This window comes from Mandrillus leucophaeus, unplaced genomic scaffold (genome assembly GCF_000951045.1).
Source record: "Mandrillus leucophaeus isolate KB7577 unplaced genomic scaffold, Mleu.le_1.0 Scaffold207, whole genome shotgun sequence".
Lineage (NCBI taxonomy): Eukaryota > Metazoa > Chordata > Mammalia > Primates > Cercopithecidae > Mandrillus > Mandrillus leucophaeus.
In genome coordinates this window covers 2,343,438-2,362,466 of record NW_012102110.1, presented here as the reverse complement: position 1 = coordinate 2,362,466, position 19,029 = coordinate 2,343,438, and the positions used below count along the sequence as shown (strand labels likewise).

The window sequence follows — 19,029 nt, the reverse complement described above, 5'->3', positions numbered from 1 at the left end:
CCTTCCTTCCTTCCTTCCTTTTTTTAAATGGAGACAGGGTCTTACTCTTTCGTCTAGGATGGAGTGCATTGGTGTGATCATGGCTCACTGTAGCCTTGACCTCCTGGGCTCTGGTAATTATTCTCCAACCTCAGCCTCCCAAGTAGCTGGGACTACAGGCACACACCACCAAGCTTGGCTAATTTTTTTGTAGAGATGAGGTTTCACCACATTGCCCTGGGTGGTCTCGAACTCCTGAGCTCAAGCCATCCACCTACTTCGGCCTCCCAAAGTGTTGGGGTTACAGGCGTAAGCCACTGTGCCTAGCCACCATATTTTTTCTATTAATTCAAGTTCTTGGAAGTCAGTTCTTCTGTTTTGTTGCTGTTGTTTTTGACCATCCCTCATGGGGAATGCTATGTGTTCACTTTCATCAGGTATATTTTTGTGTGTATTGTGAGTGTGTAAATTCCTTATAGAGGTATTTTGATTTACTTCTGTCAGCATTAATTTTTACATGGGTTTATTAACTTGGATTTCTGTAGCATGCAGAATGTATACATTTAGTTGTGTTTGTTTTGTTTTGAGACGGAGCCTTGCTCTGTTGCCCGGGCTGGAGTGCAGTGGTGCGATCTCGGCTCATTGCAACCTCTGCCTCCCAGGTTCAAGCAAATTCTCCTACTTCGGCCTCTCGAGTAGCTGGGACTACAGGTGTGCACCACCGCACCTGGCTAGTTTTTGTATTTTTAGTAGAGACAGGGTTTCAGCATGTTGACCAAGCTGGTCTCGAACTCCTGACTTCAGGTGATCCATCCGCCTCAGCCTCCCGGAGTGCTGGGATTACAGGTGTCAGCCACTGCACCCGGCTAGAATATATTACTTTAGAACCCTCATTAGCATGACGCATGTCTTAATGTTTGATTTCTCATGGAAAAAAATGTTGGTACCCTGCCCAGAGCCTCACGTTAAGTAACTATATTTTTGCCACTTGGCTATGCCAGTGGGAGGAGCTTTCTAATCCCTTTTCCATGAAGGAGAAATCCCTTCTAGAACCTACTCTTTATGTAGGATGTTGGTTCCAGTTCTCTGCTTTGTAGGGCCCAAAGTCATTCTGCCACCTAAAAACCTCTGCCCTAGGGGACTTGAACTATGATAGATCTAATACCCTGTGGTTACAGGTGTGAGGTTCATATTCTGCCTTTTAGTTTTTTCTCTGTTACCTGTAGGTTTCTTTTTTCAAGTTTCACTTTTTAAAAAAAATTAAATTTTGGGTTATATTTAATCCAACTTTTCTGTGCATTTGAAATAAGAAACATGTTCACGTCAGTGACATCTACCATGTTGGGGGAGACTCCCACAGTAAGTGAACAACGCTATACTTTGCTTGGATAAAGTCATTATACCTTATGAAGTGCTTCCTAGTCATGTTTTCATTTGCCTTTTACATTTTCAATTTCTTAATCTTTCTGACTGCATTTTGGGGAATTTCCTCAGACTAATTCTTGTATTTATGCTTGAATAGTGAGTTCATACTGATACGTCCAATCACCAATCTAACACAAGGTGTTTTCTCACTTCCCCCATTCTGTAATTTGTATCTTTTATCTCCCACAGTAAAATACTTGATTCCCAACATAAGCATGGTTATAGTTCCAACAAAAGCATTTATACACAGTTGCCCTACAGTCAAATAGGTGTCAAATTGCAATACCATTACCAACATCTAACCTAATAAGTAAACTTAGTAAACTTAATTTTTTTCTCTTTATGGTTATATCATCAATCTGACATTAGGCTTTTTTTTTCTGTCTACAGTCAATTTTATGTTTACTTTTTACAACATTTTTTATTTAAAATTTTTAGTGTGTAAAATATTTACATGGTTCAGAAATCAAAACTATGAAGAAATACTTAGAGAAATTTACTTCTATCTCTCTTAATTTCTGATTTATCTTTCCTGTGTTTCTTTTTAAATAAACATATTTATGTATATTTGTGTGTGTATGTATTCTCATTTCAACTTCTTTCTCACTTATTTCTAATTTTTTTTTTTTTTTTACAACTAGTGCCTCAATGGATAAAATAACTTTGTCCATCTGTTATTTCATATTACGAACTTGCATCTTCAGGGTAGCGGAGTAGCTGGGCCAAGGGTGTGCAATGGTTTGGAGGGTTTGGACATGGTTTTGGGGGCCCCGCCAAGTCTCATGTTGACATTTGATCCCAGTGTTGGAGGGGGGCCTGGTGGGAGGTGTTTTGGTTGTGAGACAGATCCCTCATGGAGGACAGCATGGCGCCATTCCTGTGGGAGGGAGGGAGTTCTCACTCTTAGTTCCCACTAGAATGGGTTGTTGAAAAGAGCCTGGGACCTCCTTCCCTCTCTTGGCTCCTCTCTCCCCTTGTGGTCTGCACACACTGGCTCCCCTTTGCTTTCAGCCATGAGTGGAGGCAGCTTGAAGCCCTCACCAGAGACTGATGCTGCACCATACCTGTACAGCCTGCAGAAGGGTGAGCTAAATCAACATCTTTTCTTCCTAAGTTACCCAGCCTCAGTTATTCCTTTATAGCAATGCACACAGACTAAGACAGGGTGGATGCACGTAGTATTTTTACCTTTGCCCAATTCCTCTCCCTAGGGTTCTGCCATTTGCATTTGTACTGGAAGTGTAGGAGAGTGCCTGTTTCCCCAATGCCTTGCCTGCAGAGACTGCTGCCAAACTTTGGAATTTTTGCTGGTCTAAAAAGAAAGAAATGGCATCTCATTGTAGTTTTAACATGGATTTCTCTTCTTTTCAGTGAGATTGAGCATCATTTCAGTGTTTGAGTGCCATTGGCGCATCTTTCTGTGAACTCTGTGTTTAGGTCTTTTTGTCCATTTTCTGTTGCTTATAACAAAATACCTGAAACTGGGTAATTTATAAAGAAAAGGAATGCATTTCTTACAGTGATGGAGGCTAAAATATCCAAGGTTGAGGGGCTGCATACGGTGACGGCCTTCTTGTTGGTGGGTTCTCTGCAGAATCCCCATGCGGCACAGGGTGTCACATGGATGGGGGCTGAGTGCTAGCTCAGGTCTCTCTTCCTTTTCCTATAAAGCCACCAGTCCCACTGCGTGATAACCCATTAATCCGTGAATGCATTATTCCATTTACGAGAGCAGAGCCCTCATCAGCCAGTCACCTCTTAAAGGCTCCACTTCTCCATGTTGCCCATTGGAGGTTAAGTTTCAATGTGAGTTTCAGAAGGTGCAGGCATTCAAACCATAATAGTCTTATGGCCACTTTTTTATTCTGGGTTTTCATCTGTTTTTTTCCTCTTGATTTTAACTAGTTCTTTACAGATTAGGATGATAAGATTTTTATCTGTGATATAAGCTATAAATATTTCCTCTATTTCATTTGTCTAATGATTCAAGCTCTATTTTCTTTCTTTTTTTATAATTTTCACATTTATTTTAGATTTGGGGGTACATGTGCAGGTTTATTACATGCAAAGTCTGTTTTCTTAATCACCATGTTGTCCCTTGTGCAGTAATATGCTTATTTAGAAGCTTTGAGACATTAATTAATTTACCTATTAGAGTCAATAAACCCAGAACTCACCAACTAAAGACAAAAACCAAAAACAACCTTACGAAGACACAGGCATAGAAGGCACACCTAGAAAGTATCTTCACAGCACAAAGCTGGAGTAACTAATATGTTGCATAACTGAATCAAAATTCAGAATACTTTAGCAGCCTGGAAATATGGGCCAAAATGCTTAAAAGGAAATTTAGTTGAAATAATGTTTTGTACTTAGGCTTAAAAACATTAATTCCACATGTTCAAGATTAGGGACATCTGTCTTCATAGAAATTCATGTATGTGTAAACTTTGGGATTTAGTTGATCACACACTTATATAAACCCAACAGAATTAGCTAGTTGCTACAAGAAAATTTTTTGAGACAGGGTCTCGCTTTGTCACCCAGGCTGGAGCTCAGTGACACAAACAGCTCACTGCAGCCTCGACCTCTGGGCTCAAGGGATCCTCCCACCTCAGCCTGCTAAGTAGCTGGGAGTACAGGCATGTACCACCATTCCCGGATAATTTTCTTTTTATTTTCTTGTAGAGACAGTTTTGCCACATTGCCCAGGCTTGTTCTCAGACTCCTGAGCTCAAGCAGTCTGCCCACATGAGCCTCCCAAAGTGCTGGGATTACCGGTGTGAGCTACCGTGCGTCCTGCCTCCAGAAAATGTATTCTTACCGTGAATAGTGTGAAGGGGATTATTCTGATCATGGAGAAAATTGCCCGTTTGGACTTGACACTTATCAGAATACATCCAGAATGGCGTGTTCAAGTTTAGGGACCACAAATCAAGAGGGTCATAGATATCTGAGAGCAAGTACAAAGCAGGGAAGCTGAGTTAGTGAAGGGTCTGGAAACCACCATACAGCTTACTATGAGGGAAACTTTCTCTCTGGCACTTATGACTGCTGGTGAGGGGAAGGACTGCCTTATTAACCCGCACACTCCCCCTGGCCAAAGAGCGTTTGAAGCAGTGGATCCACCACGAGGGTTGTAAGGGTGGCCCCGCTGCTGTGTATAGGCAGTTTAGGCAGCAGAGTTTTTGTCTTGATCATGGAAAGCAATCTTTCCTTTCTTTTTGGTGTCTTCTATGTGCAGAGAATGAGAGCAGGTGGGGAAAGTGATCTGTGGGATTTTTTGGCTAACTGAAGTATATGAAGAGTTTTGGAGAAACATCAGTCTGTAGGATTTAATGTTAACATGTGTCAACCTGGGGCTTTAGCCAAGATCCCAAGCCAGTTTCCTGAGGGCAGGGACTGCACCTTATAGACAGTGATGTCTGTGGGCCAGGACCTCAAATGGTGCCTCTACTTCCCCATTTACAGTTAGTGCTTGCCCTCCCTCGCCGTGTCTGATGAGAACACTAATGATGTCCCCACATAAACTGTACCTGATTAATCCGTGCTCAGGGAGCTCAGAACAATTCCCTTGAGAATCTTACTGTCAAACCGTAATGTGCACCAAAACCGACTAGCACTGGGGCTAAAATGCAGGTTTGTTTCTGTGAGATGGAGATGCGGAGCCTGAGGTTCTGCCTCTCTAGTGAGCTCCCAGTGATGGTGATCCTGCTGGCTCAGAGCCCATCCTGAGTAGCCAGGGTCTAAACACAGCAGTCTGCAGAGTGTCTCCCATAGACCACTTGTAACAACCCCCTGCCCCCATTTAAAATGCAGATTCCTAGGTTGTGCCTGTGATCTCTGCGCCCAGAACCTCTAGTGGTGGAGCTCAAGGATCAGCTTTCTAAACTGGCTCTTCAAACGATTCTTAAGCACATTAAAGGTTTTGAACCAATGGCCTTGGGAAAATGGATAGGATGGGTTAGACCAGAGGAAGAAATTGGTCAGGGGGACGTAAAGAGTTTCACACGTAGTTGGTTATAGAAAATGGCCCGCTTATGCGGCGCTTGTGTGGGGGAGTCCCGCTGAGAGTCTGCACTGGCTGGGTGACCTCAGGCGTAGCACTTAACCCCTTTAAGCCTTTCTTCCCTAAGGTGGAGACGATGATTTGATGAATCTTTTCCTATTCCCTGGTCCTGCTTTATCTTTGCAGTCGTCCAGCATGCTGTGCCCACCCCATGCCGAGGTGCACTGACCATGAACCTCAACTCCTCCCTCGGCTGCAGGAAGGAGCTGAGTAACCTCACCGAGGAGGAGGGCGGCGAAGGGGGCGTCATCGTCACCCAGTTCATCGCCATCATTGTCATCACCATTTTTGTCTGCCTGGGAAACCTGGTCATCGTGGTCACCTTGTACAGGAAGTCCTACCTCCTCACCCTCAGCAACAAGTTCGTCTTCAGCCTGACCCTGTCCAACTTCCTGCTGTCCGTGTTGGTGCTGCCTTTTGTGGTGACGAGCTCCATCCGCAGGGAATGGATCTTTGGTGTAGTGTGGTGCAACTTCTCTGCCCTCCTCTACCTGCTGATCAGCTCAGCCAGCATGCTAACCCTCGGGGTCATTGCCATCGACCGGTAAGCATGCTTCACACTTAGAGAGTTGAGGAATTACTGACGGGCACTCATCTGGTGCAGTGTCCCGCTGACTGCTTTAGTTCCCTGGAGAGTGTCAGGGGCTCCCGCCGGGGGAGGATGACCAGGTGGCGTTCTGCCTCTGGAGCCGTCTCTTCAACCAAAGCACGTCTCGTTTTGTCTGTGGATGTTACATACAATTTTATATTTTAAAAAGAGGCTCCGTTGCCTAGAATAAAACATTGTAGAAACCTCTGATTCTTGGTTTGTAGGTGAAGAAGCCGACGCCAAGGCAGGTTTCGGTTCTGAGCCGCATTGGGTCCAGGGCCTCTGACTCTGCTGCTCTTTCTCCCAATGTGACCGCTGCTCTGTCTTGCTTTGATGTTGACCAGTGCAGCCCAAACAGGGAACACCCTCACTCCCCACAGCCCAGGACTGGAAGGAGAGCAGGGGGAAGGAAGACAGCCAGAGAATACTGCAGTGACACCGGGGAGAGGCCGTGTGCGCATTTGGAAACTCGGTTGCTCCCGCCCTCAACGTAGCTGATGCACGGGGAGGTCAGGTGCGGCTGATGTGCCTAAGCAGCATCTCGCAGGTTCTTCAGGTTCCTGCATTATGCTGTCAGATTTAGTTGTACAAGTCTCGTGGGGTTTGGCAGTGAGTTTCCCACAAATTAGTGCATTTATTAGAATTTTGCTAATGGCCACTTCCTTCATCACAGGCACAGGTTGAGCTTCATGAGGACAGGGAGGATAGATTCAAGGTCTGTGTGATTTGACTGGAATTGGGGAGGAGAGTAAGTAGTGGGGTCAGGGAAAACACAGAGTGGGGCTAGCCAGGGATGTTGTCACTGGGTGACACAAGTCCCTGGACTTTATTGAGACCGTCAGTTTTTTAGCCGATGAGTGGTAGTGGAACTGTCCACTGGGAGCACAGACTGCACCTAGACCTGAGGCTGGAATCTGGCAGCTCTTTGTGGCTGCGTTGGGGAGGCAGAACCAATGAAGCCATTGGTCAAAACAAATCAGTTAGCTTCTCTCTTTTTTTTTTTCCCTTGAATAGTAAAAGTAATACAGAAAATATAATGAATGAAATTAGAAACACTTGTGATCTAACCATCAGAGCAATCACTGTTTATGTTTTTAGTATATTTGCTTCCAGTAATTTTTTGTTGTATACAGCAAATTTTTGAAATAGGCTTCTGGCACCTGTGGTTTTCTGACCTCCTTTTTTCATGTAGGTGATGGTGAGCATTTTCTCTTATTTGCAAATATCCTTGAAGAAGGTGATTTTTCATGGTTACAAGGTATTCCATCCTGTGGAGGTATATAAATTATTTTCACAGTCCCCTATTACTGGATTAGGTGGCTTCACATAGCTTGCTATTCTCTATAGCATTCTGAGGAGCATGTGTGTTTGTGGAATTGCTGTATTCTCAGTAACAGTAAACATGCTTTCAAGGTTCTCGATATATAAAAGGCAAATAACCCTTCAGAAAGTTGTACAAATTTGTACTTCAGCAGCTGTTTGTCAATATCCTATCAGGACTGATTATATAACATTTTTTTTTTTTAAGTTTGGAAGTTTGTTGGCAGGGGGGAGGAATGGGATCTCATTGTTTTAACTTTTATTTATTTTTTGTATTTATTACGTTTTGAACATCCCTTTCTGGGCTCTGGGTCCCATGGAACATGGAGTGAGGATAAACAGCTTAGTTGCAGAGATGGAGAGATGGTCTCTGAGTGCCCCTCTCAGAGCTGTCTCTATATGGATGCTCAGTAAACATGCCAGGCAGCATCTGCAGGGATAGCTCCAGGAGACTGTAAGCTGCTTGCTTAAATCTGGGGTCTAGATGAATGAGAATGAGATTTTCTACCAGCAAGCATGACAAATCCTCAAATCATGCCAGCAAAGTGCTTCATCTGAGAGAGGGTTTACCTCTTTCAGGGCCTTGGATGTCTATTCCAGGAAAGGTCTGTGCCCAGTCCTTGGGGTGGTGGGCTGCAGTCGTGAGCAGGACACAGACCCTGCCCACCAGGGGTTTACAGTTCAGTGGCAGAGGCTGACTTGTGGGTGCCGATTTAACACAAAAGTAGAAATAACCACCATCGACAGCTCCACCAGCCACTGCTGCTGATGGGCTGGGCAAGGAGAAGGTGGCATTTGAGTGCCTCAGGGAGAAGGTGGCATTTGAGCTAGGCTCCTAAACAGTGAGTAGGATAGCAGGTATGTAACAGGTGAAGAGGCCCCTTCTGACTGTAGGAGCAGCTTCTGTGTATTCACTTGGTAAGCAATTACTGAGCACCTATTATATGGCTAGCACAGTGGTTGGTGCTGGGAATACATAGCTGAATAAGATGAATAAACACGCTGAGGCCTAGCGTAGTGGCTCACGCCTGTAATCCCAACACCTTGGGAGGCGAGGCGGGTGGATCACCCGAAGTCAGGAGTTCAAGACCAGCCTGGCCAACATGGTGAAACCCCGTCTCTACTAAAATACAAAAATTAGCTGGGCATGGTGGCAGGTGCCTGTAATCCCAGCTACTTGGGAGACTGAGGCAGGAGACTCACTTGAACCTGGGAGGTGGGGGTTGCAGTGAACCGAGATTGTGCCATTGCACTCCAGCCTGGGTGACAAGAGCAATACTCCATGTGAAAAAAAGAAAAAGAAAAAGAGAAAGTAGAAGTGGAGAAGAACAAGAGCAGTGGGCGTGATTTTAACTATAAAATGTTACACGCTTGTCGTATTCCTATGTACACTGTTTATCAACATTTAGCTCAGCTAACCCTCATGATAACCTTGTTAGCCCCGATTTTGCAGATGAGCAAAGTGAGGTTTTTGAGGCCTTAAGTAACTTGCCCAAGGTCACGGGGCTGGTAAGTAACTCTCCCAGTTTTGAGATGCCCAAACCTGGACGCTTTGTCATTATACAACACCGTCAACTCAGTCATTCCAGCAGCCGGCTAGCATAGCTCAGGGTTTCTCCACCTTAGCACTATTGACATTTCAAGCCAGATAATTCTCTGTGGTGAGGAGCTGTCCTGTGCCTTGTAGGATGTACAACAGCATCCTGGCCTCTACCCACCAAATGCTGGAACACCTCCCCAGTCGTGACAGCCCAAAATGTCTGTAGACATTGCCACATATACCCAGGGGTTCCCAGCTGTGGACCTCAGCTAAAGTAACTGGCCAGACAGATGAACCCAAAGAGTCTATCTTGTAGCTCCATGAAAAGAGAGCAAAGACAGATATAAAAAGAATGACTGCCTGGAGCGAAATTCACAGTTTGTCAATGTCCTAAACCAGCCAAGTGGAAGTAGGGCCTGCTGGGGACACCATTTGACCTGCCAGTGGTTCCACTGTGAACGTCTGTTACTTAGAAGAAGTCTGTAACGGTGGTCACCTCTATCATCGCTGTCAAGCCGCCGGAGTTCCGGGTCTGTGGAGAAGAGTTCTCATATTTTCATTCCACACCACAGAGGGTGAAACTCCAGGTCTGAAAATAGAATTTCAGTACATGAAAGTATCTAGAACAATGGGATGAGTAGGGCTAGCAAAACTGACTAGTGCTTTTAGGAGACTGTTCCATGTAAGTTAGCATGTTACCCCTCCGTTACGTGAAGTTGGCTTAGATTCTGTTTCTGTTTTCACTAAAGACAACTTATTAAGAGCAGGGCTTGCTGTCAAAGTGGCTGGTCTTGTGGCAGGAGCCTGAAGCATCGGAAGCCCCTTCCCACATTACAACTTTTCAGTTACCTGTGACGTCATGAAAGCCTCTTTGGAGTTCAAGGGTCGTGATTGGGCTCATGTCTAAAAATGAGTTGTCAGAGAAGAGATCGAGAGCCTCAGAAGACAGTTAAGAGAATAGAGGGCAAAGGAAAACCCCTCTCTTTTGGTCTGTGTTATTAGCCCACATAGGAGTCGGGAGTTGCTTTTGTTGTTTTCCCTTGAGTCTTCAACTAGGCTTAAATGAGGCTTCAGCTGCAAAAAACGACTTTGTAAATCTGTGATTGAGAACACATATGCCCATTTTTTTCTGAGGAGATGTAAGACTGTTCTTTATTTATTTATTTTTTTTGAGACAGGTCTTGCTCTGTCACCCAGGCTGGAGTGCAGTGGGGCAATCATGGCTTATTGCAGCCTCGACCTCCTGGGCCCAAGTGATCCTCCTCCCACCTCAGTCTCCCAAGTAGCTGAGTCTACAGGCACACACCACCATACCTGCCTAATTTTGTTTTCTATTTTTTGTAGAGATGGGGTCTCCCTATGTTGCCCAGTCTGGTCTCAAACTCCTGGCTTCAAGTAATCCTCCTATCTTGGACTCCCAAAGTGCTGAGATTACAAGATGTGAGCCATTGCGCCTGGATGGAATGTTCTGTATCTTGGTAGAGGTGTAGATGCGTGCATTTCATTGTACATACCTTTTATCCTCCCACCCCCATCAAAAACATACTTAAAAACAAAACCCCTGGAGGACATGGCTGTACATGGGCAGGGCTGTGCCTGTGGGGCTTTTCTGCCTGTAGGAGGCTGACCTTGACTGAGCCAGCACCCAGCTTCACTGCCCCAGCTTCCCGATGGCACTCAGGATGCAGCTGGGAGAAATCAGTGTCATGTCACACTGGAACTGCCTGTGCCTGAACCTCAGTCAGTGAGTGATATGGGTACCATTTGTTACAATAAAGGAGAAGTCTTGCCATAAAGTAATAATAATAACTGGGTGTTGAGAAGAGCCAGAAGGAAATCTGGCAGAGGACAGCACATGAATTGTAATCATTTTTATGGCCTCCAAACAGGGTTGGTGGAAGGAGGCCTATGGTGAACATTCACCAGGCCTGGCTCCCACAGCTGGCTGTACACTCCCGAGGTGACTGAGGGTGAAGTATCTGCATGCTCTGTAAAGGGACAGAGAAAAGTAGAAATCTCTGCCTTGTTTCTTTTGAAAAGTGAAGGAAACCTTCCTAGACCCACTGCTCCCCTCCCCGCAGTCCCACCCTAGCAACCCCCTCACATTTCATTTGCCAGCATGATGTCAGACAGGTCCAGGTCTCAGCAGGCCACCCACAATGGGAAGGAGACTACCGTGTGGCCTGCTCACCCCCCAGGGCTCAGAAGGGCCAGTGTCCCATGGGGGTCATCGCAGGAGCAGGAGCAGTGTAGGGCTTTTGTCCTCAAGGAGGATGGGGGAAAGGTCGATGGCCAGTCCCCCATTGAAGGGTAGGCACCATCCGGGCCTTTTCCATGCTCTTCCTCATTCGTTCCTAGGAGCAGACCTGTGATGTGGGTGCCACAATTCCCGTTTTCTAGATGAGGGAACTGAAGCTCTGAGAGGTTCATCAGCTGGCTAAGGTCACACAGCTAGTAGACATCAGAGCTTCCATCTGAACTTGAATTTCCAGCTCCAAAGGCATGCTTTTTCCCTTGGGCTGCATGGCCTTTGCAAGATGCAAGCCCAGATAGCAGTGAAAGACAGTAATCACCTTACCCAGCCACTGTGCAGTGATTCTGTAATCGACACCCTAATCACTGCGCAATCTTCTCCTCAGGCCCCACAGCTGGAAATGCTCTCTTTCCAGGCTAGATCCTGGCCTGGGCTCAAGGCTCAGCTCAGAGCAGCCCCAGGCTCACCCCTGCTTAGGAAGACCAAGGAGGCAGCACCTCCAGTTAGCACGTGGCAGTTCAGCTGCTGGGGCCCAAGGGTGACTCAGGGCGGTCCCTGTGGAGGAGCTGGCTTCCCAGGCGATGTGTGAGGCACGTAGCCACAGTCATTTCCCAACGTCCTGCCTGTGCCAGGCGGCATCAGTGTGGCCACCCGTCCCTTCCACATGTTGCCCTCATGGGAACATCCTATTTCCCTTGGATAAAATGTCTGGGTTGGGAGGGTGGTGGCTGACTTTCAGCCCTGTGGTCTAAGTCCTCCCACCCTTTCCAGTTAAAGGGCCAGTCCTTAGCTGGGCCTACATGCCCCGGCCACGCTCACCCGGCCTGCTTCTCTCCTCCTCTCTCCATCCTGCACTCTCTGTCCTGCCAGGTGGAACTCCCTGTAGCCTCCCCTCTGAGATGGTGCTCACTCACATCTCCATACCTCACCAGGCTAGCTTTCTGCCTGGGATGGTCCCGGTCAGTGCCTCCAACGCTGTGAGACCTGGGTCTGGAGCATCACCTGCATCAGGAGCCTGCTGTGACCTGTGCTGGACCGGAAGCCTGCCAGTTTGAATTGATAGCGCTCCTGGCCCACCTCCTTCCTGGCAGCACTGAGTAATTTGGAACCGCCCCCTTGACTGTGGAACAAGAAGGCTTACACAGAATTGCTGGGCGTGTGCACTGGGGATTGTAGAGTCAGATTGCCTGGGTTTATGTCTTTCTCCCATGGGTCTGGGGTGCATTATTTAGCCTTTCCCTGCTTTAATTTCCTCATCTGTAAAATGAAGATAATGACATACCCACGCTCATGGTTGCTGTGAGGACTCAATGTGGCCCTTACCACTCCAGGCCCTGATAGTTGGCTCAGGTGTCTGCCTCCCTCACATCTTCTCAACTGCATTTCCAGGACATAGCACAGTGCTTGGCACATTGCAAGCCTTTGGTAAATGTCCATTGATTGAATGAAGCCCATAGTCCTTCAACATCATTCTGGTTCTGATGATCCCTCTGAAAATTGATCTGAATGGATTAATGTCAGCAGCAGCAGAACTGATGTGGCCCAATGCATAATCCCTTAGGACTCCTGTAGGTATCTCAAGACTGGCCACACCCCCAAATACGAGTGGGCTCTGGTGTGGTGACTTGGAAACAGGAAGGTTCGAGCTCTGTGTCTTGCCAGTGTTGAGCTCTTCTCTGGTAAAGAGCTCTGCAGAGCTGTGGAACATGATGTGGTCTTTGTAACTTGTCTGGGGAGACCTGGGGGAAGGTGCTGCTTTTAGAAACATCCAGGCCAGTTATGGGAGCCCCTGACGCAGAAAAGCAGCAGTTTTCTCTCTGCTGACTTCTCTCTCTTGCCTCCCTCCATCCCTTTTCTAGCTACTATGCTGTCCTGTACCCCATGGTGTACCCCATGAAAATCACAGGGAACCGGGCTGTGATGGCACTTGTCTACATCTGGCTTCATGCACTTATCGGCTGCCTGCCACCCCTGTTTGGTTGGTCGTCCGTGGAGTTTGACGAGTTCAAATGGATGTGTGTGGCTGCTTGGCACCGGGAGCCTGGCTACACGGCCTTCTGGCAGATCTGGTGTGCCCTATTCCCCTTTCTGGTCATGCTGGTGTGCTACGGCTTCATCTTCCGCGTGGCCAGGGTCAAGGCACGCAAGGTGCACTGTGGCACAGTCGTCATCGTGGAGGAGGATGCTCAGAGGACCGGGAGGAAGAACTCCAGCACCTCCACCTCCTCTTCAGGCAGCAGGAGGAACGCCTTTCAGGGTGTGGTCTACTCGGCCAACCAGTGCAAAGCCCTCATCACCATCCTGGTGGTCCTCGGTGCGTTCACGGTCACCTGGGGCCCCTACATGGTTGTCATCGCCTCTGAGGCCCTCTGGGGGAAGAGCTCTGTCTCCCCGAGCCTGGAGACTTGGGCCACATGGCTGTCCTTTGCCAGCGCTGTCTGCCACCCCCTGATCTATGGACTCTGGAACAAGACAGTTCGCAAAGAACTACTGGGCATGTGCTTTGGGGACCGGTATTATCGGGAACCGTTTGTGCAACGACAGAGGACTTCCAGGCTCTTCAGCATTTCCAACAGGATCACAGGTAACTTGGGCATTGTTAGGATAGTCCCTCCGAGGCAGATGAAATCTGTGGTCCTCTCAGCCACGCTGGCCTGTTTGTGAGTGAGTTCTCAGGCTGACTGGTGGTGAGGCTCAAAGCACAGATTTCCTTTGGGAAGAAACATTCCAGAGGCTCTGCTGTGATTCCCAGGGAGCTTCCTGTCACTCAGCAGTTCACGGCCCTGCTGACCAGGCCAGCAGAGCTCCCTGGTGCCCTGGTATGCATCCCAAAAGAACTGGGCAAGGGACACCATGGGCTAGAAATCTGCTTTCTGAAACCCCAGCCATGGCCCTCTAGCCTCCAGCATATGTATAGTTTCTTTTACTTTTTTTTTTTTTTTTGAGACAGGATCTTACTCTGTCGCCCAGGGTGGAGTGCAGTGGCACGATCTCCATTCACTGCAACCTCTGTCTCCCTGATTCAGGTGATTCTTGTGCCTCAGCCTCCCAAGTAGCTGGGATTATAGGCACGCACCACCACAGCCAACTACTTTTTATATTTTTAGCAGAGACGGGGTTGCACCTTATTGGCTAGGCTGTTCTCAAACTCCTGACCTCAAGTGATTCACCCACCTCAGCCTCCCAAAGTGCTGGGATTACAAGCGTGAGCCACCATGCCAGGCCTGGGGTATATTTACTTCTTTACTAAAGGTAAAATAATCCAAGCATTGGACCAGGCCACCTTCTCTTGGCACATGCACATCCTTTCCTTCAAAGTTTCCTCTTGTCAGCGCCCCCTCCCCACCTCAGCTGCTGTCTTCCTCCTCAACCATTCTCCTCCTGCTCACAGATCAGTGATCTCCTCAGATGGTCCCAGACAATCCAGGGGGTGTCCATGCCAAACCTCAGCCCTCCACTGAAACATGGCCTTGTATGTGCGAGGCTGCTCCTTTCTCTGATGACTGATCCAGTGTGCACAGGTTTCCGGACACAATCCCACCATCTTTGATGGGACCTGGAGGAATTACTGTAGTTAGGAGTTACATTTTTTGTTAAAACTTTTTATTTTGAAATAATTTTAGATTTAGAGAAGACGTGGAAAAACACTACAGAGAATTCCCACACACCCAGCTTCCTCTCGTGTTACTGTCTTGAAAAACCATAGCACAGTGATCAGCTCTAAAACGTTAACATTGGGGCAGTGCTATTAACTACAGACTTGATTCAGATTTCACCTGTTTTTTCATTAATGTCCTTTGTTTGTCCAAAGATCCAGCTCGGGATCCCATATTGTTTTAGTCAATCTTTGACAATACTTTATTCTTCCCTTATCTTTTATGACATCGACAGCTTTGTAGAGTACTTACCAGGTATTTTATAGAGTGCCCCTTAATTTGTGTTCATCTGATGCTTTCTCAAGATTAGAATGCGGTTATCCATTTTTGGCAAGAATGCCACAGGGGTGATGTGCCCTTCCTGTACATCACAGCAGAGGGCACATATGCCAATATGCCTTATTGCTAGTTGTGTTGCCCTTGATCTCTCGGTTAAGGTGGTGCCTGTCAGCTTTCTTCACAGTAAAGCTGCTGATTTTCCCATTGTAATTAGTAAATACAACGGAGGAGATACTTTGAGATGATGCAAATACCCTGTTTCCTCTTTGGCTCTCTCCCACTGACTCAGGACACATTTGTGGATCTTCCCTCTAGCATTTTTACTGTGTAGTTTTGAGGTCAAGTAGCTGGATTTTTAGGGCCAAGTTGAAGGGAGACCATCACCTGGCCGAGCCACTGGGAGAGAGATTTGGAGGACATTCAGCTCGGACCACAGTCCTCATCTCTTGCCAGATGACTTTGGGCAACTCTTCAAACCACTCTAGTTAATTTCTCCTCTTCATGAAATAGAGAGGTCTGTCTTCCACTTTTCTTCTCAAGAGGGCGAAAGAAATAATAACTAATTATGCACACCCAGTGGCAATGATGACAGAAGATCCTTTCCATGTGGCGATGAGACACACTGGCATCACTGATTTATTTCACAGGCTGATGGAGTTTTATTTCCAAGAGATGAAGGAAGTCTGGGACTTTTAACCATAGGAAAAAAATGTCTGTGTATCTCAGTATTTTAACCACTGAGATGCCCACCGCTGCCAGTTGCAAGCCCACATTTTCACATATGACCTGGAACCCAGCAGTCCATTCAATGTTGGGCTTCATCTCACTGATTAATGTATTAGTTCAGGTTTTGTAAAATCACTTGTCTTCTAGGGAAAAAATAATAGATGTTTTCTATATCAATGAAGTTAAAATGAGGAAGGAAAAAAAATGAGGACAGAAAATGGAGCAGGAAAGGGTTCATAGAACAAAAAGAAACACCTGCTGTTGGGGCCAAGATTTTCCAGGCAAGTCACTTGCAAGTGTCCTAGAAGAGCTGGTGAAGCTGTGAGCACAGGCGGAAAACACCAGCTGTGGTCGGTTTGGCACATCCCAGGCAGCTGGCAGCCTCGTCTTCATTGAGGGAAAGCAGGCTTGTGGGATGCTTTTGGGCTGAAGAGCTTATGGGATGGGTTCCAAGTCATTGGCCTTTCCACGGAATGGGAGCTGGGGCGGGGGTGGGGGATGGTGCCTCTTGTTCTTCCCCGAAGGTCCTGATCCCAGGAGGAGGCAGCAGCATCAGTAAGAGTGTGGGAACCAAGGCAGAATGTGGTGCCCCAGCCCAGCCACTCACCCTGCGCTGTCCATGGCTTTCTGACTGCAGGAGAGAGCCCTGGCCTCTGCCTTGTGTCCCTGGTCCCTCTGTCTGAGCCAGGGCTGACCACACCCTCTATGGGCAAGGCGTTGATATGCAGCAGATTCTGAAACCCTAATCACTTCCCCTGCCACTGGCTCACCTTAGTGTTAACTAGAGGCACGAAGGATGATCTGATGTGTCTCAAAGCCAGCAAGAAGCAGCTTGGAGGTTCTTTCTTGGTTCTGTTCCTCTCAATTTGTATGGGCACTTGGAAAGGTTTAACCAAAGTAAATGGAATAAGCTCTCCTAAAAGTAGTGCATATGAACAAAGGCAGAAACAGAATCCCACACATTTCTGGAGCTTCCCAGATGACCTGGATGTCAGGAGTCTCCTGGGCACTTGACAGTGTGTCCTTTCTATCTAACAGATTTCAGCCATAATCAGTGGTTCTGCTTCTCTCGTTCTGTTTATCCCAAAGTGAGGAAGTACAAAATCTTAGGCTTTCCCTGGGTGCCACATGTCACTGGGCCACCAGATACTTTCTGCTTGTGAGGTCTCCGTAGCCAATTCCCACGGGGAAGGTCACTTAGGAATTTAGATCTCTGGACTTCCTGGAGGTTGCCACACAGCGCCACCATGTGGCGGACAGGTCAGCCCTGCATGGGCATTGCTAAATGCTGCCAGGTGGTCTTAGGATGCTAAAGCACAATTCAAAGCTGACTGTGGCTACTGGGAATGGGAGTCAAGAAGAGGCTTCAGAAGAAAGCGCAGGCAGCCCCTCCACCCGCCCTTCCGCTGGCCAACCCAGAACCTTCACTCCAGCCAAGGCTGGAGAACCCGAGCACCACCCCTCTACCCAGCCAGGGAGGGTGACCCAGGCAGTATCAGGGGGCACCCCCTCCAAATGCCGCCCTTACGAGACCCTTGAAGCTTCTGGGCATGGAGCCTTTCCCGTTATCTCCTGCGAAGGACACTGACTCACGTTTGTCCAGGGGAAAGCTCCTCGCTCCAGGTTCTTCCTTGAGAGGGCCTAGCTCGAGGGCAGGGAGGGCGACCCCAGAGCCTTTGGATTCACTCCCTTGCCTTCCTAAGTTCCTTTGCTGTGTGTGGCATCAGGAGGTCTTCTAGTTACCTCAAAGTACCTGCAAATTTAAATCATGCCCCTGTTCTTTCAGCTTCTCAGAGCACTGTGACTTTTGCCCACCGCATGCCTCTGGAGAGCCACAAACCTGATTCACCCAGCCTGTGCCTTTGTGCTTTTTTCTTGAGGGGCTGGATTGGGCTTAGCCAGTAAATATATTGTTGCCTGTGAACAATCTCGGGGTAATTGTCTCCACCCTCCACTGGTAAATGCTGCATAAACACAGAGGAGAGGGATGCCACCTGGTTGCCCCGTTTCCAGACCTTTTAGCTGAGCCACACTGGCCTGGCTCAGACCATTCCTCCCACTGGTGCAGACCAAGACATGTTCCTGGCCTTCACCGCAGCCTCAGAGATGGTGTCCAAAACCCGCTGCGGCTTCAGCCATCCCAGCTGGCAGGCGATGCCCCCACAGGCTCTGCTCCCTAAGCCAGGCCTCCTGCTGAACAGTCATGTTCCCAGGCCGAGACCTTGGGGGGATGGTCATGTGTGGGGAAGAGGATTGGAGCCTTTCTGGTCCCCGCTCCCTACAGCAACCCCCAGTCAAGGGGAAGGCCCCTTGCAAAAGCAGGATTCCCAAAAGCAGGGAGAGGGAAGTTCTGAGAGAAGCCTGCTGTGACCGCCCCTCCTGCCCACCCCATGTCCTCCTTGGCTCCAGGCAGGAAGGAGAAAGTGCATTCTATTGCCTTGTAACCTCTGAAGAATTGGGGTAGAATGAAGGAATGGGGCCTCCTCCTATCTGTGAGTGTATCATAAAATGCCAGAGTGTCCTTTGCAACAGACCACAGAATCTGCCAGGCAGTGGATCTTCTTCATGAGATCTGAGGACTTTGACTTCTTGTGCCTTGTTTTTAATTTCTAAGAGCGTTTTGTTATCTCCATGTTCCTTTTCTCGTAGCCTGCAGCTCTTTTTTTATTTTCCTAACATTCTGAGGATGACCCATTGTAATATTGTTTGGTTTCTTAAGCTCCCTGCATTGAATCTTCCGAGGTCCATTTTTCTTTTCTTTTTTCCCATCTCTGTCTTTCACGCTAGTACCTTCTCTTAAATGTCTAGTGATCCTTGGGCACCCCTTCACCTCCAATAACGAGGGCGTAGAAAACCACAGGGAAGCCCTGGGTGGTGGGGTTGCAGGCAGGCTTCCTGACTGGGGGTTGGTCTGGCAGGGCCATTTCACAGGCGCCTGACTCTCAGTGCCTGTGAGTCTTTTCTCTAGGCTTGGTGGATTTTCCCAGGGAAGAGTTCTCCAGTCTCCAGGCCAGGTTAAGTGGGACAAGGGGCCAGGGTCCCACTATTTAATACGTAAATTTCCACAATACCCTCAGTTTTCACTGTGTCACTTCTGGTGCAGCTGTGCCCGGGGCTCACTGTCCTCTTCTACCAACACTGGGCTCTGGTGCCTGAGGCCTAGCCTGGGGAAGAGCAGTAGAAGGGCCAGCT

The 19,029-nt window shown here is 47.8% G+C and overlaps 1 protein-coding gene across 4 annotated transcripts in view; it reads left to right on the top strand.

The window, feature by feature from the left end:
- The window catches only part of GPR161 (G protein-coupled receptor 161), a 66,357-nt gene that overhangs the window by 35,587 nt on the left and 11,741 nt on the right, over positions 1 to 19,029 (top strand). For 3 of the 4 annotated variants that reach the window (XM_011979923.1, XM_011979924.1, XM_011979925.1), the window contains 2 exons: positions 5,600 to 6,017; positions 13,036 to 13,760. In XM_011979923.1, the coding sequence (XP_011835313.1) occupies positions 5,600 to 6,017; positions 13,036 to 13,760 (1,143 nt within the window). The remainder of the gene's footprint in view (positions 1 to 5,599; positions 6,018 to 13,035; positions 13,761 to 19,029) is intronic. The other variant, XM_011979926.1, reaches the window with a different exon arrangement.